The 27,697-nt window shown below is 37.7% G+C and overlaps 1 protein-coding gene across 2 annotated transcripts in view; it reads right to left on the reverse strand.

Annotated features, from left to right (window-relative positions):
* LOC150084120 (target of Myb1 membrane trafficking protein-like) overlaps window positions 1-27,697 on the reverse strand; it is a 212,958-nt gene that overhangs the window by 8,436 nt on the left and 176,825 nt on the right. For both annotated transcript variants that reach the window (XM_090375897.1, XM_090375896.1), the window contains one exon: window positions 4,456-4,504. In XM_090375897.1, coding sequence (XP_090232023.1) covers window positions 4,456-4,504 — 49 coding nt within the window. The remainder of the gene's footprint in view (window positions 1-4,455; window positions 4,505-27,697) is intronic.

The raw sequence follows: 27,697 nt of genomic DNA on the forward strand, positions 1-27,697 counted from the left end.
TTTGACAGCTTCATATTTCACCATGTTCGTTAATTACTGTGAAAAGACCGAACAGTGCATTATCTAGTATGGCTCATACTGGATAATGTACCAGAACAATCAGCTAACGTGAAGGAACTAGCTGCTGATAACGTTCGGGTTCTGTTTTTGCTTCCAAACTCAATTTCCTTATACAGCTGATGGAGGGGGTGACCCTTCGGGGGGGGGGGATTTTGCCAATCATGTCATCCTATTGTTACATCACTGAAAACACAAGTATCAAAATACTAATAGGTAAAATTACAGACAAATAATAACCCATAGGAACACATCCTTTGTTTATAAAATTTAAGTCATACTTTCTAAGAATGCATCGCTATCATAAATAGAGGATTACCTATATTAAAAGTAAAAATTGAGAGGAAAGTGGAGAAATTGTTGAAGTTAAACATAAGAAAGGCACCACGGGTGGATGTGATCTATTCAGTTATATTTAGGTTAGCAAAGGAAGTAAGCAAACCTTTAGCCATAATTATGAGAGCATCCTTGGATTCAAGAGAGGCCCCTACAGACTGCAGATGTGCAAATGTATCCCCAATTCACAAAGGGTGAACAAAGATGGGGGGACATGAGTAATTACAGATGTGTTAGTTTAACTTCTGTTCCAGGGAAAATAATGGAGTCACTAGTTAAAGAAGCAATGCAGGATCATCTAGACAAGACTGCAGCAATGGTTCAGATACAGCATGGGTTTGTTAAGGGGAAATCCTGCCTGACCAATTTTATTGGATATTATGATGTGGTCATAATGCAAAAAAATAATTTTGATATCATATACTTGGATTTCAGAAAAGCTTTTAATACTGTTGCACATGGAAGATTGCTGTACAAATTGGAGAAGTATGGCATTAAGGGCAAGTTCCTGCTATGGACGGTTAAGTGGGAGAAGACAGAGTGGTAATAAATGAACACTGCTCTTCATGGACTAATGTTAGTGGAGGTCCCCAGGGTTCAGTGTTTGGGCCATTGTTGTTTTCTATATTTCTCAATGGTATTGTTGAAGGTATATCAGGATTAATGTCCAAGTTTGCAGATGATATAAAGGTTGGCAGGGTTGTTAATGACAATAATGATGATACATTGCTACAACAGGATCTAGAATCTTTAAAGTTCTACAACTTGTATTTCTTTGTTTCCTTATAATAACTTCTTACTGTAATACCAGGATCGGGCAGTTATGCTCCTGGTACAGTCCATTCCGGTTATTTGGGACACATTGGGACTAGTGCATTTTGGCCCAATTAAGCGGCTGCCCCAATTATCAGAAGTTTCACGTAAATAGTTAAAATAGTTAAAAATACAATGTAAACCCCCCCCCTTTTTTTACAATTGGTTCACTGTACAATCAAATCACGTTACCACGAACTCAACATAGTAAAGTACCGTTCACTATACGATGTGCAGTAAGCGCCGGTCATTGTGATCACGTTTGTGAATTGAATTTTAATTCTATTAAACAGCGATTCTAATTAGCGAAAATAGGAGGAATATTATCCACAGGCTATAAAAGCAAAGATATGTTAAGCACAAATTTATCCTTTATTACCTTACCAATTAAAAAATTAAATGATACGTGAAAATCGGAATAATTAATACGTACTGTACGTACATACGAACTAGTTGACATTTCTGTTCACTGACATTTGTGGGTGGGGAGAGGTTAAAATTTAAAACAGTAAAAAGATAAGCAATCAATAACAAAGAACACAGCACACACACAAATTGCAAGTAACACAATACGCGCAAGTGAGAACCGAGTAACGAGTTACAAAGCTTTAAAAACAGGAATGAAGAGAAGATCTGAAAATTAATTTTTTTATATGATTTAAGATTTCATGGAAGTGTAAACACATTTCACCATAATAACCCACAGAATTCCAGCTGTCGGTATTATCACAAATTCAGTAAGATCAAGTTTACTGTACGTTTATGATAGATTTCACTAACAGAAAAGCCCAATAAACAGGTGACTGCTAATTGTTTTTATTGTTTTATGGTTGTGACCTCCAGAATTTCGACCGAACCACGTGGTACCGTCGGAGACAATCATAGGGTAATCTCCAGTGCTGCGGTCTCCTGCCCCGATTAAACAGCATGCTATCCCAATCAAGCGAAGTAAACCCTGGCTATTTTCTCGATCGGTTTCTGTTTTTTAAGATTTGCCCCAAATAAATGGCTGCCCCGATTAACCGGTGGCCCAAATAACCGGAATCCACTGTATATCCAAAGTAGTTTTATTAGAAGCTATTTTCTTTGCTTTTCACTTTCTGCTTTCTAACTCTAAATTTTATACCTCAAGATCTTTGAGGGAAATTGAGATGCTATGGCTTTCCTTACTCTTATTTGCTTTCCCCCTTAGTCAGCAAATGCCCTTCTTTTTCACAGGTATATATCAAATACACCACAATTCACATGAAATTTATTGTTAGCTCTCATATTCTGTATTATTTGTTTCAAAGCTGTTGGGCTAGCTGTGTTATTTGTTTCAAAGCTGTTTGCTGTTAAATTTAAATATAGATGTTGGAAATGCCTATAATGTTAAACAGGCTGATAACAAACAGAAACAGATAGCCCCTTGCTGATTATTGATTGGGTATACTGAATGGTGCTAGCCCTCATCAAGATATCCTAATATCAATAATTAGCCTCATAATCATTATTTTATTTTATATTTTTATTATTTTATTGATAATTAAATGTTTATTTATAGGATATAACACAGTAAAACAACTCAAGCTATCTTAGTCTTTATAGGTTCTTTTTGCCTAATAGCTCACAAGCACAAAGTCTTATCATACAACTGCTCTTTTGGTCTGAAGACTCAATTTGACACTTATAATGTACATATACACTCTTACAGTAGTAATTATATATATATATATATACAGTGGATTCCGGTTAATCGGGGCAGCCGTTTATTTGGAGCAAATCTTAAAAAACAGAACCTAATCAAGAAAATAGCCAGGGTTTACTTCGCTTAATTGGGACAACATGCCGTTTAATCGGGGCAGGAGACTGCAGCACTGGAGATTACCCTACGATTGTCTCCGAACGAACCACGTGGTTCGTTCGGATTTCTGGAGGTCATAAAACAATAAAAACAATTAGCAGTCACCTGTTTATTAGGCTTTTCTGTTAGTTAGTGCAATTATTATTATTAGCTACATGATGCAAGGAAGCCTGAGGCTTATGCTGCACCAGCCAAAAAAAAAAAAAAAAAAAAAAAAAAAACATTCCCGAATTAGAGAGAGAGAGAGAGAGAGAGAGAGAGAGTCAAAAGCAGAAGGGAATCAAAAAGAAAGAGAAGAATGATGATATCCAGCTCAGGACCCTGGGTGTGCCAAGCCCATACTCACCAGATGTGAGGCCCTAATGAATAGTAAACTCGATTTCTAGGTTATTATGGTGAAAACACGTTTCACCATAATAACCTAGAAATACACTTCCATGAAACCTTCAATCATATAAAAAAATTAATTTTCAGAATCTTCTCTTCACTCCTATTTTTATAGCTTCGTAACTTGTTACTCCGTTATCACTTGCGTGTATTGTGTTACTTGCAATTTGTGTGTGCAGCGTTCTTTGTTATTGATTGCTTATCTTTTTTACTGTTTCAAATTTTAACCCCCATCCACAGATGTCAGTGAACAGAAATGTCAACTAGTTAGTATGTACATATTACAGTATGTATTAATTAAGCTATGTACGTAAGCGTAAATTTATTTTTATTTTGCTAACCTGTGGAAAATATTCTTCTGATTTTCACATACCATTTAATTTTTTAAAAGTGTAAATTTGTACTTAATACAGTATATCTTTACTTTTATAGCCTGTAGATAATATTCCTCCTATTTTCGCTAATTAAAATTTAATTCTGACCAGCGCTTACTACACGTCGTATAGTGAACGGTACTTTACTATGGTGACTCCATCGTAAAGTGATTTGATTGTACAGTGAACCAATTGTAAAGAGGGGGTCCATTGTATTTTTAACTATTTATGTGAAACTCTGGATAATTGGGGCAGCCGCTTAATCGGGCCAAAACGCACTGTCCCGATGTGTCCCAAATAACCGGAATCGACTGTATATATATATATATTTCTTTTATTTTTTATTTATTATTATTTTTTTTTGTGTTTTGGGTATTCCACAAATCTGCTGACATTGTTAGCATACTGTAACTAAAAGTTTTACTTTTTATACATACAATTTAAATATATTTTTTATGCAGTCTTATGGATCTTCTAAATTATATACTTGCTCAACCATATATGCATGCACATGCGCGTGCACGCACGCACACACATATATATATGTTGAAAGGAAATTAATTAATACAAAAAATTGAGAAAGAAAAAAGAAGAAAAAAACCTTTTCGCCATTTAATCTATGGTTTCATTATTTCTGTTACACACCTGAACTGGTAAGCGACTCCTGGGTTTCTTTTTGCTTTTGCTCAGCATGCTGCAAAAATTTGGGAAGAGATTATTAAAAACTAGTTTACTTATTAGCTCATTATCTAAATACTATCTCTATCAAAGTTTCGTAACTTTTTTTTTCTAGTGGCCACTAAAGTGGATAAAAATCTATGGTATTAGGAGACCTTTCCTTCCTCTTACGTTTACTAGTTTTTTTTAATTATTATTTCATGTAGCATATTATGATCCTACATGGTGATGCACAAAATGATGACACATGTACCAACAAAATAATTTAATCATTAATCACTACAAACATTATCAATTTTCATGCTCAGATTCTTGGAAAACTACCTTATTTTTTGAATGAATAGGTTGGTAAAAGGCAGAAGTAGAACAGAAGATTAGATTATAATAATATTTAAGTGGTATCAGGTAAGATGCTGTGAAGAAGGCCACTTGGGTACTTGAAAGTTTTCATTCAGTTTTTATGTTAATGCATTGCTGTGTTGTGTTTAATTTTATTTTGTATCGTTTAATTGCATTTATTTGTATTGTTTAGTTGAAATAACATAAAGCATAATTTTAGCCTTCTGCTGGATTGTGAAGCACAACATTTTTGCCATTTTTTTTTTTTTTTTTTGCTTACTGGGATTCACAAGCACAAAATGCTGTGAGTATCACTAGGTATATCTTTGGATTATCCATTTCTGAAGAAGTGGCCTTACACTGGCTACTAACAATGACACCCTAGGCAAACCATACAACTAGTGCCCCTACCCCCCAAATGCAAGGGTAGACATAAGCTGAAATTTCTTGGTGCCTAGTTTGCCAATTAGGGTGGACTGTCCCATTTATGTTGTCTATCCTCCAACAACTTTTACCTCAACATGAGCAATATCCTAAGCAAGACTGTTTCAGTGTCTTGGTTGCTGTTTCACTTCGACACAGTTCTTGTTCTCTGGCACTATACACCAAACTTCTTGTATTTTTCATATCCATCAGACTTTGATGATGCACTCCCAGCATTTTTCTGCAATGTTCTGATAACACTGTTTTGGAGGGAAAATGAAACCATTTTTCACTATATCATACATGCTGCCACTCGGAGCTTTCTTACTGTCAGTGACAATACAGAAAGCTCCACATGAGCAGTGTTAAAAAAAGCAGGTATAAATGAGCAGAGCTGAAAACATGCATAAAAAAAAAATAACAGCATCTTCTCACACAGTAAGGAAGCAACAGTATGTCTAATATTTCAACAACTCTCACCCTTGTTTTTCCCCAAGCTCAGAGAACTGAAAAATAAATAATATTTGAAGTATAAAATGGGTACACATTTATTTTATTTTATTATTTTTTTTAACTATGGCTAACTTTGTGCAATTATTTTATGTGCCTTTCTCCCCCTGGCAGCTCTGTGTCAGCTGCTTCAGTTTCTGTATTCTTCATTTACACTAATACTACGCAAATGAGTAGCGATACTTACTTCATAGTAGTACATCATGAAAATGAACAAGGGAAGCTTATCATCCCAATAGATTAGATTTCAATGGAAAATTTTTTGGCAACACTCCCTGACCCCAAATTGGCATCTGATAATTGTTTTTGCTAGAAAATGTTTGCATACATTTCTAGAATGGTTTGAATTTGAGTCTGTGGCTACATATATATACATTCATGGATTTGAATCTGATATATTTTTTATCCATGTATCTGTAGTTACAATATAAAATAATTTATTTTATTATTTATATCAGAAATATTTCTTCTGCTTATTACTTTTTTTTTAGGACCAGACAGGCATTAATTACGGTCAGTGCAAATTTATGTGTTGTTATATTTTTTTGTTATTTGTTTTTTTGGAGCATTAGCAACTAAGGCCATATTGCTCCTAGATATGCAGTGGTCATTCCCTGACCTTTCCGCATCCTCTGTATTTGGTGGTGACGGGCTCGAACCCCGGTCTAATCAAGAAGCGTGTGTGCTACGCACTGCTGCTCCTTCCCACCTGGCTACGGAGGCGCCCTTATGTGTTGTAACCATGCTATTTAATAAATATGTTAATGTGCTGAGTTAATGAAAACTGAGTTAATGTGCTCTGGTACGTATATACTATAAAATAAAATAATCTGCTTATGACAGCAAGAATTAAACAAACACAGACCAAGAAACACCTGCCACTCGCTTCTAGTGGCACCTGCAAACATTTGCTAGTGAAAAACAAATACCAGAGGTCATCAGTTGGGTGAAGGGTCAACAAAAATTTTTGAATCAAAATTGATTCTGTTGTGATGACAAGCTTCCCTTACTAGTAGTATCAGTAGTGTTTCCTGACAGGGTTTTAAGGTTTCTGGCATGTGTTAGTGACTCCATTCCTGGACTTGCTGCAGATGGCTCCTGAGGTACTCAAGCTCAGATTCTCATCTACTGAAGTTTGCTTCATTCCAATTCAATAACAGATTCCTGATTCATAGTATAGTGTAGAGAGTGGCCTGATACTGTACCATTTATGCACTTCTTAGTGGTCACAGCCCAGGGAAAGCTCCAAAATATTGTACATTATGAGTATTTACAGTATGCCTTATGTCAGTATTTCAGGAGATTGTCTTATGATTTTGTAGGCTTATACAACTAAGGAGGCCTTTAAAAATCTGGCCTGTGACAGGATTCAAACCCAAACAAGTGACAAGTGGCAAAATCACTATACTGTCTTAGAGGGCAGGTTAAAACAAGGCCAAAATTTGAACATATCAATCAGTCCAGTGTATGTTGTGCTTGGGGATGAGTGGAGGTGGGAGGTTGAATTTTGAACACCATTTGCTGTTGTTATGTTGTTGTTATTTTGTTTTTAGGAGCATTAGCAACTAAGGCCATATTGCTCTGGGAATATGCAGTGGTAATTCCCTGACCTTTCTGCATCCTCCGTATTTGGTGGTGACAGGCTCGAACCCCAGTCTAATCAAGAAGCGTGGGCTATGCACTGCTGCTCCTTCCCACCTGGCTACGGAGGTGCCAAATACCATTTGCAAAACCACTGAGCTGACACTTGGTAATAAAGTACATTTTGAATGAATATGTTTTTGTTTTATAGTAGCAATATCTCAGGAAGAAAGTATTTCAGAACCAAGTTCATGGGAACTTTTTTAATTGACCCTGAACTTCCCAACAAATTCTATAAAGTGAATTTGACTCAACCTGTATACATTTTGAATATTCGAATAAGCTCTCCATAATTAAATGCACATAATGAAATGCAACAATTTTTAATATAGTATATTACATCCCCTGCTGTGCAACAAATGAATCCACAAAAATATAATGGATAATTTAAAATAATCTCTAATTTCAAAAATCTACTGTGACAAAACCAATGGAAATACACTGCAAAGAAAGTTATATTTAGAAAGGTAAACTCAAAAGTTTTTTGTCTGTGCTAATCATGACGTCATCATCATGCTTTCTTCATCTGGAGACACAGTGTAACATTCCAAAATAAGTAACATCCTGAATGGAGGGTCCATTTAGCCAATTCATACATCTGACATTTTTTACCTTTGTAGGAAAGTTAAAATGAAGTTGAATTTAGAAAGCATTAACATGCTTGATTATGTAAAGTTAAGTTTGTCCTAAATTTTCACGATTTTATATTTAGTAAATCAGATACATAAATGTCATAAGTTTATCATCTTTAGGCATGTTAAGTACATCAGTTGCCATGTTTTAACTGGAATTATTATATGCAAGGTTGAAAGAACTTTAAAATAAAGTTCTTTCTATATATACTATAAAATATTAACATTAGATGGTTATAATTATTAGAAAAAAAAAAAAAAGAATTATTTACTTATTTCTGACAATAATCCTATTTTGCTAAATGTTTACAATCTACGTAATAATAAAATTTGTTGCAATTTGTTATTCATTCACATTTACAAAATGAGTGAATTTATATACCTTGACATAAATTTTTATTCTGAGTGAATTCTGAGATTATTAGTTATGGAAAAGCAGAGAAAAACAGCAGATAAGTGATGGTATATAGTTTTTATTGTTTACATGCAGTCATTATATTACTAATTTGGTTTAGTTGTGGCTATTATGTGATGATGAAGTTTTGATTCTATGCATGTTAAATAAGTTATTAGAAGACACAAGCTGATAAAATAAAGTCCACTGAAGATATACAAGTACATTAACACACACACGCACACCTGAAGAGGACATCTGAATTAGTCCAGTTAAAATGGGAGATGATATTGTGGAGATGTTTGCAATTCTGAAATACAGCTGAGATTAATTATGTTGGACATTACCACTGGAAAGATAATTTGCATTATTTTGCTGGAAACAAAGCTTGCTAAAACTGCACACTAAGTTCAATGGTACACTGAATTCTACTGGAAGTTTGAAGCAAAATGAGGTAGAACTCTGCCAGCAGGGACAAGGAAACAATTAATTATCCTGTTGTATGAGGAAATGGTTAGGCCATGTTTTGAGTACTGCATACAGATCTGGAAACCTGACATTAAGAAAGACATGAATCTCTTGAAAATTGTGCAGAGAAGAGCAAGCAGATCAGTCAAGAACACAAAGGGATTGATAATCTTACCGCAAAAGATTTCAGTTCTGCATACTGCAGTGCTTAGAAACTAGGCACTCGCAAGGAGACCTGATTGATATGTTTAAGGCTTTAAATTGATTGGGTAAACATAATGACAATGGTATTATTACTCTTCCTTGGACAACATGCACAAGGGGACATAAATTGAAAAAGGATGGCTGCAGGATATATCTGTGCAAATTTTCTTTCAGCCAGAGAGCAAATGATTGCTGGAACAAACTATCTGGTGTTGAGGAAGTGGGTAGTTTGAATAAATTTAAGGAAGAATAGACGATTTGTTAAATAATAATAATTCTACATCCATGCCAAAGTCTGAGTAAAATTTATCTGACCAGAGTAACAGGATAATTAGAGATTACAGCCAGTGGGTCTAAGTAAAATTTATTTGACCAGAGTAACAGGAAAATTAGAGATTGCAGCCAGTGGTGAGCTATAGTGGGCTCGCGAGAGCCCGTTGTTATTTTTTTGAAAATTTGCAAGCCCATTGTTGAGATGATCATTTATTTTACAAATAAAATCCTGAATGCAATTATTGAGCATCCAGAGCCGAAACTACGGTGTGGTGAGGGGGGACCCCATTCCCAGCATTTTAATGGTGCAATCGATCGGTTATGTATTTTAAAATTGCTTCATTTTTGATTTATTTACAGTCCGACCTCTGTTTAACGAACTTCTTTATAGTGAATTGTTTTGATTACCCTTGGTAATTACATTTAAAATAGTTTCCGTTGAACAAAGAAAATTTCCATGTAACGAACGGATTAGGAGAGACAACTGTGTATGCATTGTTCTCACCTCTGGCCTTTAGGCAATTTAGGTAATTAGAAAGTGCGAATTAAAGGTGAAAGGATTACCGTTCCACAAAGTTAGTGGTGTCCGTAAAACCTATGCAGTCACATACCAAGAAGTCACGCCAGTCAATATGGTTTCCACCGCCAGTCAGAGGATTAAGAAGATTCTCAACATGGATTATAGCCTCTGGTCAACCTGTGTTGTGGTTCCCCTTTACTCCACAAGAGGTCATATGTTTTTTGGAGAAGTGAGTAATCCATGCCTTCCAGTAAATTTCTCCTGTCTATGTTTACATGGTCACAGTAGTAGAATATTCATGTGATTCCGATTTTTCACTGTATTCAAAGAACTAGTGACAGTAGCAACGTAGCGGGGAGGATTGACGCAACTAATATAGTATATAAACTGGTAAGAAGATGAAATGTTGTCAGATTTTGAAACTTTGTCGAGACTTTCACTGTACAGAAAATGTTCTAAAATATAATGGCATACAGGCAATAATTAAAAAAAAAAAAACCTATCACCAATCTCCAAAAAACTAGCGTGAATTAAGGATGATTGCTAAAGAACTTGATGTGGAAACCATAAAGATCAGTTGTGTGTTTGGGCCACGATGAGCAGCTTGTAGCTTACGGACGGCAATTGTGGGTTGGAGGAATTATCCCGCTTTGTGCAAACATTCTGAATCAGAAGTTAAATATTCCGGATTATTAAATCGACTTTTAAATCTAGAATTTCTTAACCATTTAGCACTAATGACCGGCATCCTGCAGGAGCTCTCTTACCTTTCAGAAGCTTTATTGAATCACTATGGTAAAAGCAGATAAATTAATTATTCAAACTATCAATGCAATTGCTAATTTGAAATATTCTGAAGCTAAAATTGAGAGCATGTTGAAGTGGAAAGAATTTGAATGAATCAAAATTGAAAGTAAAAAAAATTACCTCGTGACAAGTTATTAAATGCATTGTTTTATCCTAAAAGGATAAGTTATTAATACAACAGAGTGATTTTAAATTAAATAAAGAAAATAATGATACCATTGAAAGAAATTTTAAACATACGCTACCTCGGTGGGAAGACGGTGAAAACTGAATAAGAAATTTAAGTTTTCTGATAAAATATGAAATAAAAATTAGATTTTAGGGATTTTTGTTGAAGACGGTTTATCTTTAAAATCGAGTGAAATTACCTTTTCAATTAAGAAAGCCAGAAAATATCTTTGAAACCACTGCGATTAGCAGTGCTGAAGCTGAGTGAGCTTTCAGCGTAATGAATAATATTGTGACAATTAAACACGTTGCTGATTATGATGACCATACATCTAAATGGAAAACCATTGCTTCAATTTGATCCGGATCGTTATGTCAAATCATTCCTCTGTAATCATCGCTCAGCTATTGAGCAAAGCAGATTGACAACAAATATTAATAAAGAAGTAAATTCTGTGTCAATTTTTAGAATAAATTTTTTCGAATATTTGTGAAATAATTTTTTTTCATGTAATCTGTGATTTTTTGTGTACTTTTTCTAGAAAGTCTGTTTTTTATGTAATATTTGTTTTTATATTGTGGAATGTTTTGTGATAGTTTTTGTTATTTGTGATATGGAAAATGTTATTTTTTATTCGCAATATTAAAATTTTATCATGAAAAAAATGTATCAATTATATTCCCCTAGTTGTTAAAAAAAAGAGAAATAAAAAAACTGTGCGTGTGCCGAGCACATGCAGTAGACAGTTTATGTGAAACACCCTCTGCGTTTCTTTTAGGTATTTTGCTTTGTATATATCGATTACGAAATAAAAGAGCTTTTTTATTGTAAATATTTTATTGATCATTCACAGATTTTCATAATTTCTTGGAACACAAGACACAATGGATTTATGATAACTAAAGAGATGTATACTTGCAAGTGCAACGTATCTAAATATCTCTGTAAAATAGCACCGAATGATGCACTGATCTTGTAGTTGAAGTGACATACGCAGCTGTTAGGGGGGATCCCAACAATGGAATTTAACGAAAATGCGAGACGAAAAAAGAAATTGTTGACAAATATTTGTATTGTTGCAATCATACTTACTGCAGTAGTAACTTCAGGAAGCATGATTGTGACGTCATACTATTCAAAAATTCTAAAAGGTTAGAACTCCAGACACTGTCGTATCCAGTTATCATCATAAGGCGAGGCATGACGACCAGGTTTTTAAGTTTTTTTTTTAGATTGGCCTAGGAACGTTTTACACATATACTTATACCCCCTTTACCTTAAGGGGGTAATAAGCCACATCTGTCCACCCCTGACTCGAGATACAAGTAGTGCAAGCGTGGGAAGCGCTTCTAGTGAAAGCCACAGATGACATAACTTCCGTGACTGATCAGATTTACTCGGTAGAAAGTTGGAAAAATACGAGCCCATTGTTAAAATATTCACAGCTCACCACTGATTACAGTTATTTATACATTTGATTTACAGTTTTTATGCATATCCAGAACTGTTCACGCATATGGATACCCAACTGTTTTGTGTTTGAATATTCACAAAGTTACTTTGTTTATTATAACCTTGTGTATGCACTGAACAGTTTTGATTACTGTTCATAAAACTATCTGATTACAGTTGATTTTTTTATTCATAGCTCATACACCTTAAATCTTAGCCTTTGGATGCTTTATCTGCTCTTTATAATGATACATTATATATAGAATATGACACGTCCACACATTTTACCATCTTCTGGAGAGAGAGATTAGCTTCATTATTGAAAAGCTATACTATGAGAGGGGAAATGGCTTTTAATTAAGGCAAGTATAGTCTGTGTTTGTGTGATGGAGGCGAGGGGGAGAAGGACTGGTCATGACTGAATATTCTTCTAGAAGGATATATATTATATATCCTACTAGATGAAATATATTACACATGAGCCTGGTTATAATGTGCTAACCCACATAATATATTAGAAAATAATGATTACAGTACTAAAATTAAAAATAATTTTTTTTAGAATGGACACATTTGTTTCTACAAGGTATTTTAAAATTATTGGTTATAAATTAAGTTAATTAAAACTAATAAACTATAAATAAAAATTCTGTGCAAATACAAGGTCCATAGTGGCAGGTCAATAACAATAACATCAATAACATATGTATGGTCTGTTCACAACTTACACATACAACAGTGTAACACAGGATTTAAAAAATCTTCCCTTTTTCTACAAATTTTCTTTTGAGATATTGGATATTGGTTAGATATTGGCTCTATAAAATAATTATGAAAAAAATTTGAACAGCATTATCAATGAACTCTTTACAGATAGTATTTAAATATAGCTATTTCTGTCAACAAATACACAGGTCTTTCAAATTAAAACCAACACAAAATGCACATTATGCAAAAACTGATGACAATTTTGTTTCAGATTACTGACTGAAGTCTGCTGGCACCCTGAATGCCCACATGGCACCATCTGCTGTCATTATTTGGACACAATCAATCTTCAAGATTGCAGCAGCTTTGCAATCATGCACCATGGTAGAGAAAGAGTGATATATAATCTGTGATCTAAATTTTGAGTGTAGAAGGAATAAAACTTGTTGAAATTTACTGCACATTGTTGGGTCAGTGTGCATGAGTCAATGGCAAGTTTATCAGGGAAAGAGCATATTGCAGAAAATGCCTTACTATTGAAGAAAAAAACAGCACATACTATAATGAGAGAGAAGTTGTACTTTCAAAAAAGTGTGGACTTAATGGATTCCTCAGTGTTTAACACCAGAAATGAAAGAATGACAAGTTAATGTGTGTTCCATGCTTTTTAGTTAATATGAGCATGAAGGTGACCTCAGAATGCATATTTCTAATCTCAAGATGCAAAAATGAATCTGGGTGAACTAATACACACTGTAAAACAAACATGCAAGTTCAGAATGACACAACACAGTTTCACCATGACCAAAGAAAGGCTATACTCAAGAGTCAGTTGAAAAAGTGTTACTCAGTGTATTCTGAGATCATAAAAGAGTGATTCTGGAATACTATAATGTGCTCAACAATTTAAAGCCAACAACTCAAAAGAAATGTCATGTTGTTTGCTGTCCTCAGGTGTATCTGTGGTGAAAAGTGTTTTTGGGTAGAACGGCACAAAGAGTTTTCCCCATCTCCACATAGTATACATTGTCGTGTGATACAGTACACCGTAAAGGCCAGAGATTTAAGTGTATGGATATTGTTTGTGATGTGTGTGTGGTAAGTGTATTTAGGGTCAAGTGGCACCAGGGGGTTCCCCATCTCCGTGCAGTTTACGTTGTGGTATGTTACATTATGCTGTAAATGCCAGAGATTTAAAAGTGTGTGGGTCTTGGATCGTTTAGTGTCATGTACCGTTGTTCTACTGGTCGTTTAGCCACTAGACCAAAGTTGGGGGCCCAATGTTGCCCCACTTATGCCTCGTGGAGGCAGACCAGGAACCCAGTAGCTTATATATACACTCTGGCAGGTCCTGCCACCCAATTTCCTGAGATTTTGGTGGCTAGGGCCTTAAAAAAAAAAAAAAAAAACTCGGTAAGGATGAGTGCTGGAAATTGAAAAGCCAAATGAGGTTTATGCAGTTTAATTTTGACGAAATTTAGTTTTTGTAGTTTGTACGTGGTATACGCTGGCATATTAGGCAGAGTTGGGTGAGACTGAAGACTGGGGGGAAAAGACAGAAATATGGGGACGATAGAGAAGGTGACCAGGAGAAGGATAAGGGTTGGGGGGAAGGAGATAGGACTGCTTCCTCCCCGTTCGCCCCACCGGGGAAAAGGGAGAAAAAGGTACCGGGCAAGGCAGCCCGGTATAGATTGCCACCAGGAATTGGCAGTAGAGAGCACATTGTCACTGTTGGTAAAGAGTCCAATTTGGGTATCTTGTCCGATCTGGAATCATTCATAGGACAGAGGTTCCGTCCGAGATAGGTTGATCAGGGCAGTCTTCAAGTGGGTGGTGGGTGCCAGTCAATTTCGATGGCAGAATACATTCCAATTCCCAGATCTCTTACATTCTGGGTAGAGTTTTTTGCCTTTGCAAAGGTGGTGAAGGCTGTGTATTCTTCAGCTGTGTCAAGCAGGTGGTGCTCCATATTCATGAGGTAAAGTGTATTGATGTCTAACGGCACCAGGGGTTCCCCCCATCTCCGCGTTGCTTTCATCGTAGGTGTACCAGTTCACTGGGAAGGCCAGAGATTTAAAAGTGTGTGGATTTTGTATATGTGTAGTGTTGTATATCGTTGTTCATCTGGCCATTTAGCCGCTGGACCCCTACTGAGGCCCAACGTTGCCCACACTTGGCCTCGTGGAGGCAGACCATGTACACAGAATGAAATTTTACTCTGGCAGGCCCTGCCACCTAGTTTCCTGAGATTTCAGTGACTAGGGCCTTAAAAAAAAAAAAAAAAAAAACACCTTGGTAGGGGTGAGCACTGGAATTAGAAAAGCCAATTAAGGTTTAATTTGGATGAAGTTAAGTTTTTGCAGTTTGTGTGGAGGTTATACGCTGGCGTATTAGGCAGAGTAGGGGGGAAAGACAGAAGTATGGGGACGATAGAGAAGGCGACCCCAGGATTTTCAGTGAGGCAGGCCCATGCCCCATCAGGAGGAGAAGAATAAGGGTTGGCAGGGGAGGAGGAGGAGGAGAGGAGACAAGACTGTCTCCCCCTCCCTGCCAAGGGAAAGGGAGTAAACGTACCAGGCAAGGGAGCCTGGTACAGATCGCCATCAGGCATTGACAGTTGAGAGCACGTGAGAGTCTAAGCAATCTGAACCGGATCTTCTTTGGTGATCTTTTTCAATGTAGAAGTTAAATCCCAGTCGCAAGGTCATACATGAGGCCCATTCTTCATACCACCTATAGTGATGGTTGGGTTTTATTGGCGCATTAGCAACTAAGGCTAAAATGCACCAAAACCTGGTCACAAAAAAGTAAAACTTTCAATGACCTAATGAATTAGGTCACTAAGTCAAGGTATAAAAACAAGTGTAAACTGTAAAAGACAAATATCAATAAACAAGTAACAATAACAAGGTAGATTTTTTAAATATGAGTAAAAAGGTTTACTGTTTTCAAAAAGCTAAAAATAGCAGACACATGGTAATTGTCAGATAAAATCTGACTGAGCCATATACACTCAGTCAGATTTTATCTGACAATTACCAATGGTTAAAAGCAGTAAAACGTATATTGCTAAAAACTGGACAGTCAATTAAAATGTGTCTGATTGACAAAATTGTGTCACAGGACTCACACATAGGAGGATCGTCAGCCCTCAGCAAATATGAATGAGTCAAACGACTATGTCCTATGCTGGGTCAGGGCAAGAACAACTTCCTCCTTATGATTCCTGCGCAGACTACACTGCCACGGTTCAATTACAGGCTTTATACGATATAATTTATTCGTAGTCTGTCTATTCCACAAATCCTGCCATTGGGAGTATAGCTTCTGGTGTATTATTTGCCTGTAGTCTGTATAGGGGACTGACAGGCAGCGATTATTATTGGGAATTGCTGATTTGGCTGCAGTGTCAGCCAAATCATTTCCCCTAATCCCAATGTGGCTGGGAATCCAGCAGAAGTGGATATCATATTCACGTTCATGGAGAAAGTGAATCTTCTGTTGAATGCAAGACAGAACTGGATGAGAATTATATGTCACAGTTATTAAAGCCTATAACACGCTGAGAGAGTCGAAATATAAAATGAACCGTTGGTATTGGCATTTACTAATGTGATCCAAGGCTAACTCTATAGCATGCAGCTCTGCAGTAAATATGCTGCATTCAGAGAGAATCTGCTCCGATATAGTGGTGTCTGTAAAAACAGCAGCAGATCCCACATATGATTCCCACCACTTCGAGCCATCTGTGTAAACTGGCGCGAAGTCAGAATGTTCAGCTCGGTGTGCTGAATAAAGCTGCAGGTAGACAGATGATGGAGTGTCCGACTTTCCCCAATTTCTAAGGGACAAGTCACATGCTGTAACATGAGCATGCCAGGGTGGAAGGGGTTGCTTTGGTGTTTGGGCAACCTTGTCTACCTTGATCTTAAATTCTTTGAGTAGCTCTTGGAGACAAATACCAAAAGGGCAATTGGCGGTCTTATGGGTGTTGTACAAATTTCCCCATCGTGGCTCAAAAACGAATGGCCATGTAGGATGGTCTGGCAGGGATTTCAGTTTTAAAGCATACTTTAGAGACAACTGCTTGCGTTGGAGTGATAATGGTGGTTTGTTTGCTTCGACGTATAAGCTCTGGACAGGAGATGTTCGATATGCTCCAATAGCAATGCGGAGAGCCTGATGATGGACAGGATCCAGCCATCAAAGTACACTTTCTCTGGCTGAATTGTATACCAGGGACGGTAATCTAGTCTGGATCGTACAAGTGCACGGTAAAGCTGGAGAAGGGTGCATCGGTCCGCACCCCAAGATGTAGAGAGAGAGAGCAGAGAATATTCAAGCCTCTTGTGCATTTTGTATGGAGTTGATGGATGTGATCCAGAAAGGTCAGCTTTTTATGAAATACGAGTCCCAAGAATTTTATGTCCGCCACTATGAATAGCATTTTGTCCAAGCCTTAATTCAGGTTCAGGATGAAGATTACGCTTACAACAAAAGTGTACACAAACGGTCTTCTGCGGCGAGAACCTGAATCCATTAGACAGTGCCCATGAATTTAGGAAATCAATGGCTTTTTGCAGTTGTCTTTCAATAACCCTCAAGTTGCATGACTGACAAAATATGCTAAAGTCATCAATATAAGGGTACTGTTTACAGTTGGAGGAAATCGTTCTGTGATGGAGTTTACTTTGATGGCGAAAAGCATAACACTTAATACTGATCCTTGTGGTATCCCTCCTCTTGGCTGAAGGAATGAGAGAGTGAGGATCCCACACGAACTTGGAAAGATCGATTGGCTAAAAAGTTTTTAATAAAAATGGGGAGATGCCCTCTAAGACCAAGGCTATGCAAATCTTTTAAGATGCCAAATCTCCAAGTTGTGTCATACGCTTTCTCTGTCAAAGAATACAGACACCAAATGTTCACATTTTAGGAAAGCATCCCAGATGGATGTTTCCAGTCTAATAAGATGGTCCAGAGTGAATCGGTTCCTTCGGAAGCTGCACTGGATGTTGGAGAGAAGGTCATTTAATTCTAAATACCATATCAAATGAAAATTAACCATTCTCTCCAGGATTTTGCACAGACAGCTAGTCAGAGCAATACGACGATAATTAGTAGTGACTTTTGGATCCTTTCCTGGCTTAGCAAAGGCAAGAATGATTGCCTTGTGCCAGGAATCCAGAAACTGCCCTTCAGTAAAGATTCTGTTATATAGAAGGAGCAGATGATCCATAGATTTTGGAGAAAGATGCTTAATCATTTCATAATGGATGCCATCTGGTCCAACAGCACTTGCTTTGGAAAGAATGAGAGCTCTTTTCAGTTCCTGTATAGTGAGTGACCCATTGTAGGGTTAAACGCTCTTAGACTTAAAATTAAGTGCCTGTTTTCGATTTTATGTTTCAGAGCAGGAACTCTGGGGAATACGATGTTGTAGAGATGTTAGAGAATGTTTCCCCAAGAGAATTGGCTATTGCAGTTGGATCTGCAATAGTGCATCCATTATAATCTAGGATTGAAGAAGTGTGAGATGTATATTTTCCCTTCATTTTTCGGATTTTATCCCAGACCAACTTAGTACTAGTGGACTGAGTAATTGAAGTAAAATGGATCGACGATTCCTTTTGACTCTGACGGCGGATGTAGCGTGCTTTAGCACGCTACATCCGCCGTCAAATCTGTGGAAGGTTTGTTCCAATATTTAGAAGGGAAAGGTCATTGTCATTTTGCATACGCTCTATGACTCGTCCTCTTCTACTGATGCTAGCACTACCCCACAGGGTGTCATGCCCATTAAAGTCCCCGAGAAGTAAGAAAGGGGGAGGCAACTGCGTTACAAGATCATCAAGGTCTTCCTGGGAGATGTCGGTCCCAGGTGGCAAATAAATAGAGCAGACGGTTAATAAAAATCCCACTATAAGGCGAATTGCAACAGCCTCTATGCTGGTTATAACTAGCAAGCGCTGAACTGGGGTCTGGTTGCTCACAAGGATAGCCGCTCCTCCATGAGCAGGACCACCCACAATTCTATCATTACAAAAAATTGTGATGTTATGCATCGTGGGATGATTATTTGCCTTTTCCTGTACGCCAAAGCAAACTGGCTCATGCTTTTGCAGGAGGGCCTTGATGTCATCAGTATTTCGCCGGAATCCACGACAATTCCATTGTAGGAATTTAGCCATTTTTTGGCTTGGTGGGTCCATCAGGTGGCTTCCGAGGTGCTGAGGGCTTACTTTTGTCAGTCTTGGATTTATCTTTTTTGGGGAAGAATGGACGCTGTCCCGTGTCCATTTCCTCCTCCGCAAGGAGTTCCAAGACTGATTCAGACGGTACCTCCTTGTCCTCTACATCCATTGTTTCTGTTATTACTGGTGGCTCTTTACCACTTGATTTTGGTAGTGGTGGGGCACTAGGAGGTACGGATATAGTAGCGACAGCTGACTGTGTTTTTTTGGTGGGCTTTTGCGAACTCAATAAATAGCATGCAATCAGAGTGAATGACTCTCTTGGTGGTACAGTCATCTCAGTTTGCGTACTGATAGTGCACTTCGCAGAAACCTTCTGGGCATATGAAGGCTTCCCGCTATTTATTGGTTGTATGCGTTTTCTAGCCTCTGGGTAGGAGATATTCAGCTCTGTTTTTAGTTTTTGGATCTCTTTTTTATCCTTCCACCACTGGCATGCTCTGGAGTAGGCAGGGTGCTCTCCTTGGCAATTTATACAGATCGGTTTTGGAAGCTGAACATTCCTTGCTCTCGTGATCTTTCGCCCCACATCGAGCACAGGCAGGGTTACCACGACAAGCTGTTTGTGAGTGGCCGTATTTTTGGCATTTAAAACACCTCAGTAGGTTTGGAATATAAATCCTCACTGGGCAGTTTAAGTACCCTGCCTTCATGGAACTTGGAGGCCGTGGGGTGTTAAATGTTAGGATGAAAACTCGGGTAGGGATGAGATTCCCATCCTTTCGCATTGATATTCTTTTGACGGCCGTCACTCCTTGTTCTTTCAATTCAGAGCAGATCTCTTCTTTAGAGACACAAAGAAGGTCCCACTCTGAAATGACCCCTCATGAAGAGTTCCAAGTTTTGTGGGGGGTTACGGTGATGGGTATTCCCCCTATTGATGTGGCTTTCAGAATTTTTTCCGCCTGTTTCATAGTTGTAGCTTCGACCAAAAGGTCGCCAGAACACAGTTGTTTTACAGATTTAGGTGATCCTGCCAACCCTTCTAATCCTTTATGGATAAAGAAGGGTGACATCTTTCCAATTGACTGCTCTCCGGTCGAATGAGGAAAAGCGGTGTTACAGGTGGTGTTTTATCCTCAGTTCTGGCTCTTTTGACAGAGGTGTTGTCTGTGTTATCGTCTCGATTAGGTAGGAGCCTTGTTAGGGCCCCAGAAGAAATAGAATTTAAATTACTCATATGAGTAAGATAAAAATTTCAGATGCCCTAAGTACCTCACCCACTACAGAGCCCTACGAGGGAATGCCAACTCGTGAACTAGCAGGTACTACCCACATTTCCAAAAAGCCTTGATCCCGTCCCAGGACCAAGGGGAGGGAGACATTGGAATGCAGTTGACCCTAGCAGTAAGAACCACCCACCGACTGATCCCAGTCAGGCCGGTCCGGGACCACCCGTCTTGTCGAAGCATGGGCCAAAGTGGTGTATTAAGGCTGGGCCCCTCAACCACCAGGATCCCCCTTTCCGAATTCCACGGGTCGCAATGCACGGCTGCACACGCTGGATTCCAATGATGTAACCCTGGAACCAAGGTATGGGCATTAGATCCCAGTGATGCTAATCTAGAAAACTAGGAGCATCACTGGGAGGTCCCCTCACCACGTACAGGTGCCCACGTCGAAGGGCCCACCTATAGTGAATCAGATACAGTAGATGAAATTTGAGATATTACCCAATCCTTCATATTCGCCAGACTTAGTTCACATGATTACTACCTTTTATGGTCACTAAAGATGCACTATTTGGTGTGTACACATTCAAAGGTATTTGTCTATTGTCCTCCAGCCAGTGTAAGTTAAAAGTAACTGAAATGAACCAAACAAAACTAGTGTATATTTATATTTCTGGATATGTATATTTATCTTTTGTAGGTCAGATGAATTAATGAGGTTTGTGCAGAGGTTTGTTTGAGGCAGAGAAAAAAATGTGTGGGATGCATATAAATTAACAGGCAACACAGAAGCCTACAACAGATATAAGCTAGTCTGTAATCAAGGCACAAAGGAGATTAGGCAAGCGAAGGCACTTTACAAGAAATCTTTGGCAAAGGATGCTAAGAAAAACAGCAAGGACTTCTTTACTTATATAAATTGTAGAAGGAAGGGGATGAATCAGATTGGTCCACTTGATATCGATGGTTCGACTATTGATGATGCTGCGCAGATAGCTGACAAACTGAATAAGTATTTTGCATCTACATTCACACATGAGGTATTAAGGGAGGAGAATGCCAGAAGTTTATCAAACTGTAACAGGGTGCTTAATGATTTTGTAATAACTGACACAAAGTGAAGGAGAAATTGTTCAAGTTAAACATAAGAAAGGTACCTGGGGCGGATGGGATCTATCCAGTTATATTAAAGGAGGCAGCAAAGTAAGTAAGAAAACCCTTAGCCATAATTATGAGAGCATCCTTAGATTCACAGGAGATCCCCATGGACTGGAGATGTGCAAATGATTCCCCAATTCACAAAGGGGATTCAAAGGGTGACAAAATTAATTATAGACCCGTTAGTTTAACTTCTGTTTTGGGGAAAATAATGGAGTCACTGGTTAAAGTGATGCAGGATCACCTAGACAAGACTGCAGTAATAGTTCTGACCAGGGTTGCCGGTTTGGCCTTTTTATGGCCAAATTCAACAATTTTGACCTTTTTTAAATATGTTTGGCCACGAGTTTTCTGTTTTGGCCATTTTTGGAAATATGTGTTATTTATTTAAATAAGAAAAATGCTACCACTATGTCAGCAGTCCAGTCTAGACCTCGTTCAAACAGTCAAACAAACAGACTGGTGACCAGCACTGTAGCACAGTGCCACGCTTTGTTTGGATTCATCATTCGCATAGTGACTGCCTTGACATGCACACTGCAAGAAGTGCAAGCTTTTTAAAACTTCTGAATAACCCTTTTTTAAAATGCTAAAGTGGAAGCCTTCATACGATTGTGACTGTTAGTACAAAGAAGAATGGGAGAAGTATTCGTGGTTACAGAAAGTGCCAAATAATAGTGAGGATGCTTTCTGTAAACTCTGTCATTGCACAGTAAAAAGTAAACTCTACAATTTTGTTCAACATGAAGCTTCTAAGCACAAATTTAACATTACAGGTTTGAATCAAAGTGCTCTAGCATCTTTTGTGACTAAGAAAAATTCAGAATCTGAAGAAAATATCAAACAGGTTACTTGCCATTGTGCAGTGATGGCCATTGATCATTTGAGTGAGGTTATGAAAGATCATGGAAAAGGTAGCATTTTTAGAGGCATAAAATTACATCGAACTAAGTGCTCGCAGATAATAAAAAATGTGGCAAGTTTAGGATTAGAGTTAGATTTTAAAGAAGATGCGAAAGGAAAGAAGTTTGTGCTGCTCATTGATGAATCAATGAATAATGCAATTTAGAAGCACTTGTGTATAGTGGTGAGGTTTTTTTCTGAGGATCTAGCCATCAAAACTGCATTTTTAGTCCTAATTCCCATATCATCGGCAACAACACAATCTCTTTTTGAGCATTAATGATTAAATTGAATGAATTTAGAAAATTGAATAGGATTTGCAAGTGATGGTGCTGCTTCTATGGTCGGACTTAAAATTTCAGCGTGGACACAGATAAAAGAAGCAGCACCAAACTGTGTGCAAATGAAGTGTGTTTGTCATTCTTTGGCATTATGTATTCAACATGCATTTGAAAAACTTCCATCTAACCTTGGATTTCTCATAAGTGAGATTCCACTTTGGTTCTCGAATAGTAACTTACATAGAGAATAATGCAAATCTATATTTAAAACATTTAATCAAGAAAATAATTATCAAGCACCCCTACCATTTCAGAAGGCTTCTAAAACTAGATGGTTCATTCAGGGCAAGGTAATGTTCAATATTCTATTAAACTGGCAAGAACTGAAAGGTTATTTTGCAGTATCAGAAAATTCTGGTTGAACAAATACAAAATACAAAGCCAGATTATTAAAAGAAATGCTTTATCATAAAATTAATTATCTGTATTTTGTGTTTGCTACACCCATTGAAAAAAATTTTGAATCTGTTAATGCAGTATTTCAGTCATCTAACATTGATCCATATAAACTGTCTAATGAATTAGAGTTACTCAGAAAAACTCATTACAATAGAATTTACAATATTGATGGTACTGAAAAAGCCATTGAAAATATCAACTGTGGAGCCAAATTTAAGCAAGAAGTTGATAGTCATCTAAATGAATTCAAGGAGACACAATGTGCTAGAGAAGAAGAAGAAGAAGGTAAAGTTCTTGAGGTTAAAAGAAGATGCTGCATATTCATTATTGAGGCTATCGACCAACTGCAATTTAGATTATGCGATGCGACTAATGCTTTCAAAAATCTTTCATTGCCTAATCCTGAAAAAATATTAAGCCAAACGTCAAAGGGGGATTTTTCAGATTTACCTATGTTACATTTAGCTACAAATAATTTCAATGAAATTGTGTAACAATATAGGAAAATTACTGTAATGGATTGGCCAGAAGAAAATGTTTTTGAAAACAATGAAATTCCAAAAGATACCATAAAATTTTGGCTTGGTATCTATCGCCCCCGAAACTTTAAGCAATTGGCAGCATATGCACTTAATTGTGTTGTAACTCCAGCAAGCAATGCTGTTGTTGAACAAATATTTTCCCTTGTAACTGCAGTAAAAACAAAACCAAGAAACAGATTGCAACTTCTGTATGCAACCATTAGACGTACCAGTTTTTAGGGCACACCTTATCGAAAATTCCATCTGCTGCAAGGATCTGCATATTACAGATAGAATGTTAAATAATTTCAAATCAGGTATACTTTATACCAACAACAGTAGAATTGCCATTGCATCTACTTCACAGAAAGTATACAGGATGAAATTGAAGATGAAGAAGCAGATCCTGTATATATACCATATAACATACGGTATATATACAGGATTGTTTCAGGTGAGTTATTTTTGCTGTAATTGCATTTATTAAATGAATTTTACTTTGTTTCGTGTTTTGCAACGTTTTATAGATAATTTCTGTATTTGGCCAATTTTTGATGTGTGTGTTTGGCCATAAACATCTTCAACTATCTGGCAACTCTGGTTCAGACACAGCATGGGGTTGTTAAGGGGAAGTCTTGCCAGACCAATCTGATTGGATACTATGATGCGGTCACAAAGGAACTGGATACAAAAAATAATTTTGATATCATATACTTGGATTTCAGGAATGCTTTTGATACTTTTGATACACATGGAAGACTGCTGTACAAATTGGAGCGGTATGGCATTAAGCGCAAGTTGCTGCAATGGATAAAGGGATGGTTGAGTGGGAGACTACAGAGAGTGGTAATCAATGGACACTGCTCTTTGTGGACTAATGTTATTAGTGGAGTCCCTCAGGGTTCTGTGCTGTACCCATTGTTGTTTTGTGTATTTATCAATGATATCGACAAAGGTATATCAGGATTAATGTCCAAGTTTGCAGATGATACAAAGGTTGGCAGGATTGTTAATGACAGTAAAGACAATATGCTATTGCTAAAGGATCTAGAAAAGTTAGGCAGATGGGCTGAGAAGTGGCAACTGAAGTTTAACATTGACAAATGTTAAACAAAGTAGTGCATATGAGTAGCAGTAACCCAAGATAAATGTACCAACTGTGTGATACTACACTCAGGGAGGTGGAGAATGAAAAAGACCAGGGAGGTAATTGTGCAGTCAGATATGAAGTTTTCTGAGCAGTGCAGATGGGCTGCCAGAGCAGGTCATGGAGTTTTGTCATTGATATATAAGAATTTTGCAACAGAGACAAGGAGGTGATTATCCCTTTGTATAAGGCAATGGTCAGGCCACACCATGAGTACTGCATACAGGTCTGGAGGCCACATTTTAGGAAGGATGTAGAATTGCTAGAATGAGTACAGAGAAGGGCAACAAGATTGGTGAGAGGAACAAAGGGGTACCCTTACCAAGCGAGGCTTAAGTTCTGCAAGCTGCCGCATCTGGAGACTAGGCACCTGTGAAGTGATCTGATTAAGGTGTATAAGGCCTTGAATGGTTTAAGCCGGCTCAATGCTGATGGGATACTTCCGCTTGCTCAGATTAAGAATCTAAGGGAGCATAGATTCGAATTGAGGAAAGACAGTTGTAGAATAGATGTAGAGAAGTTTGCCTTTAGCCAGCGGGTAGTCAATTGCTGGAACAGACTTCCATCCGTTGTTGTTGTGGAAGTTGATAGCTTAAATAAATTTAAGGCTGAACTAGACAAACATTTGGAATGGCCAGATGGGTGAAATGGTGTTTTTTTTATTTTGGCTGATGCTGTATAAGGTTGCTTTCTTGCATCATATGCCTCAACTAATGTTAAGGCTAATATGTTTAATGGTGAAAAAGGTTACACCATTTGAGTGGTAACATTGTAATTACTGGCAGGAGGATAACAGACAAGTACCAATCCAACTATTGACTAAATTCTAGTGCAGTTGCCACAGCAGTACAGGGTGTATGAGGTATGGTCAAAAAGTTTGGGGTTTAACTTTGCATCCTGAAATTGCAGCACTGTAATGAGTTCAACTGTTACATGTTCAGTGGCTCATCCATACATAGTAATGCATAAATGTATTTATCTGCACTCTGTCTGAATTGGCACATGTTGAATAAAAAGTGTTTTGTGTATTTTGGTGCATTTTAAAATGAATGATTTTACTGAATAGTGAATTTGCATCAGATTATGTTTCACTGTTGATCACAGAGTATGGAAGTTCTTGCAGGAAAGGATCTTTGTCAATGTGCATCTGCTGACCATGCATTGCTTCTTTTACCATTACTGGCGACAAATTTGGGATATGACCCAGAAAAGTCGGTCCTTTCAAAGTTGAAGACTTCATCTTCTCCAAGGCCCAAAAAAGCAAGATACCAATCTAATATAAAGGTCATGCTTATCATATATTTTGACTCGCAGAGCATTGTTCATTATGAATTTGTCCTCCATGGTCAAATAATGAACCAATATTACTACCAAACAGTTCTACGGTGATGTGCATTGTTGTTGTTGTTTTGGTTTTTAGGAGCATTAGCAACCAAGGCCATATTGCTCCGGGATATGCGGTGGTCATTCCCTGACCTTTCCGCATCCTCCGTATTTGGTGGTGACGGGCTCGAACCCCGGTCTAATCAAGAAGCGTGTGCTATGCACTGCTGCTCCTTCCCACCTGGCTACGGAGGCGCCGGTGATGTGCATTGATTGCAGAGAAAACACCTGAAAACTGGTTGTCAGGGAATTAAAGCTAGCACCCTGGACATTTGGTGCATTCCATTCAAGAATTTCTTGTAAAGAACTCCATCACTGTGATCCCTATCCACCATACTCACCAAGGTTAGATTTTTTTTTTTTTTTCCTGAGCTTAAAATGTCCTTTGAAAGGTCAGAAAATAACCTCATTTAATTTATTAAAATGCATACCTAATGTATAGGTTAGCACAAATGCAGCAGTTTTATTCGTAGCCATCTAACAAAGTAGTTAAATTGGCATCGTTTTAATTATATCTCATACTGTGAATACCTTCACAAGTTGCCACGATATTGCACTATCTCGAATAAGTAACGCTTCACCAATGGAGAAGACTAATGTTGCTTATTCTTGCAGATACTACCCGTACGGCTTTTTAGTCTATACTATTATACACCACCAGGCATCTCTCATATTGTGGAGCTATACTTCATAACTGGGTTGTCACTACTGCAACACCAGGGTACATGCCCACCCACTAAAAGAGAGAGAGGCCAATAAGCCTCGAAACAGTGCCGTATGGGTGGTGATATCCGCAGAGAATAAGTAACATTAGTCTTCTCCATTGGTGAAGCATTACTTATTTGAGGTAGTGCAATATCATGCAGGCACCTCTGTAGCCAGGTGGGCAGGAGCAGCAGTGCGTAGCACATGTGTCTTGATTAGACCGGGGTTCGCGCCCGTGACCACCAAATACGGAGGATGCGGAAAGGTCAGGGAATGACCACTGCATATCCCCGGAGCAATATGGCCTTAGTTGCTAATGCTCCTAAAAACCAAATAACAACAACAACAATATCATGCCAACTCATGAAGGCATTCACAATGAGATATAATTAAAATGATGCCAATTTAACTATGCACTTTCACTACCCTATACAGCGTTCTCCCCAGGACCTATCAAATGGGTGCACCGCTTGGTGAATTTAACTGACCACCCGGCTAAAATTTAAGCGATTCTCGTGGTACCATATGGTACCGCTCACTGATCAATTGATCAATACTAATTCAAACATGCTATGCAATCGAGGTCAATGCGACAGGAGCATATAATGTTAAATTACGCAATTTATTTTTCCTCTGGATCGCTCAAGTCACATTTATAAATAACAGAAAATGTTATAATATTG

This window comes from Mastigoproctus giganteus, chromosome 6 (genome assembly GCF_048544385.1).
Source record: "Mastigoproctus giganteus isolate SK-2022 chromosome 6, ASM4854438v1, whole genome shotgun sequence".
NCBI lineage: Eukaryota > Metazoa > Arthropoda > Arachnida > Uropygi > Thelyphonidae > Mastigoproctus > Mastigoproctus giganteus.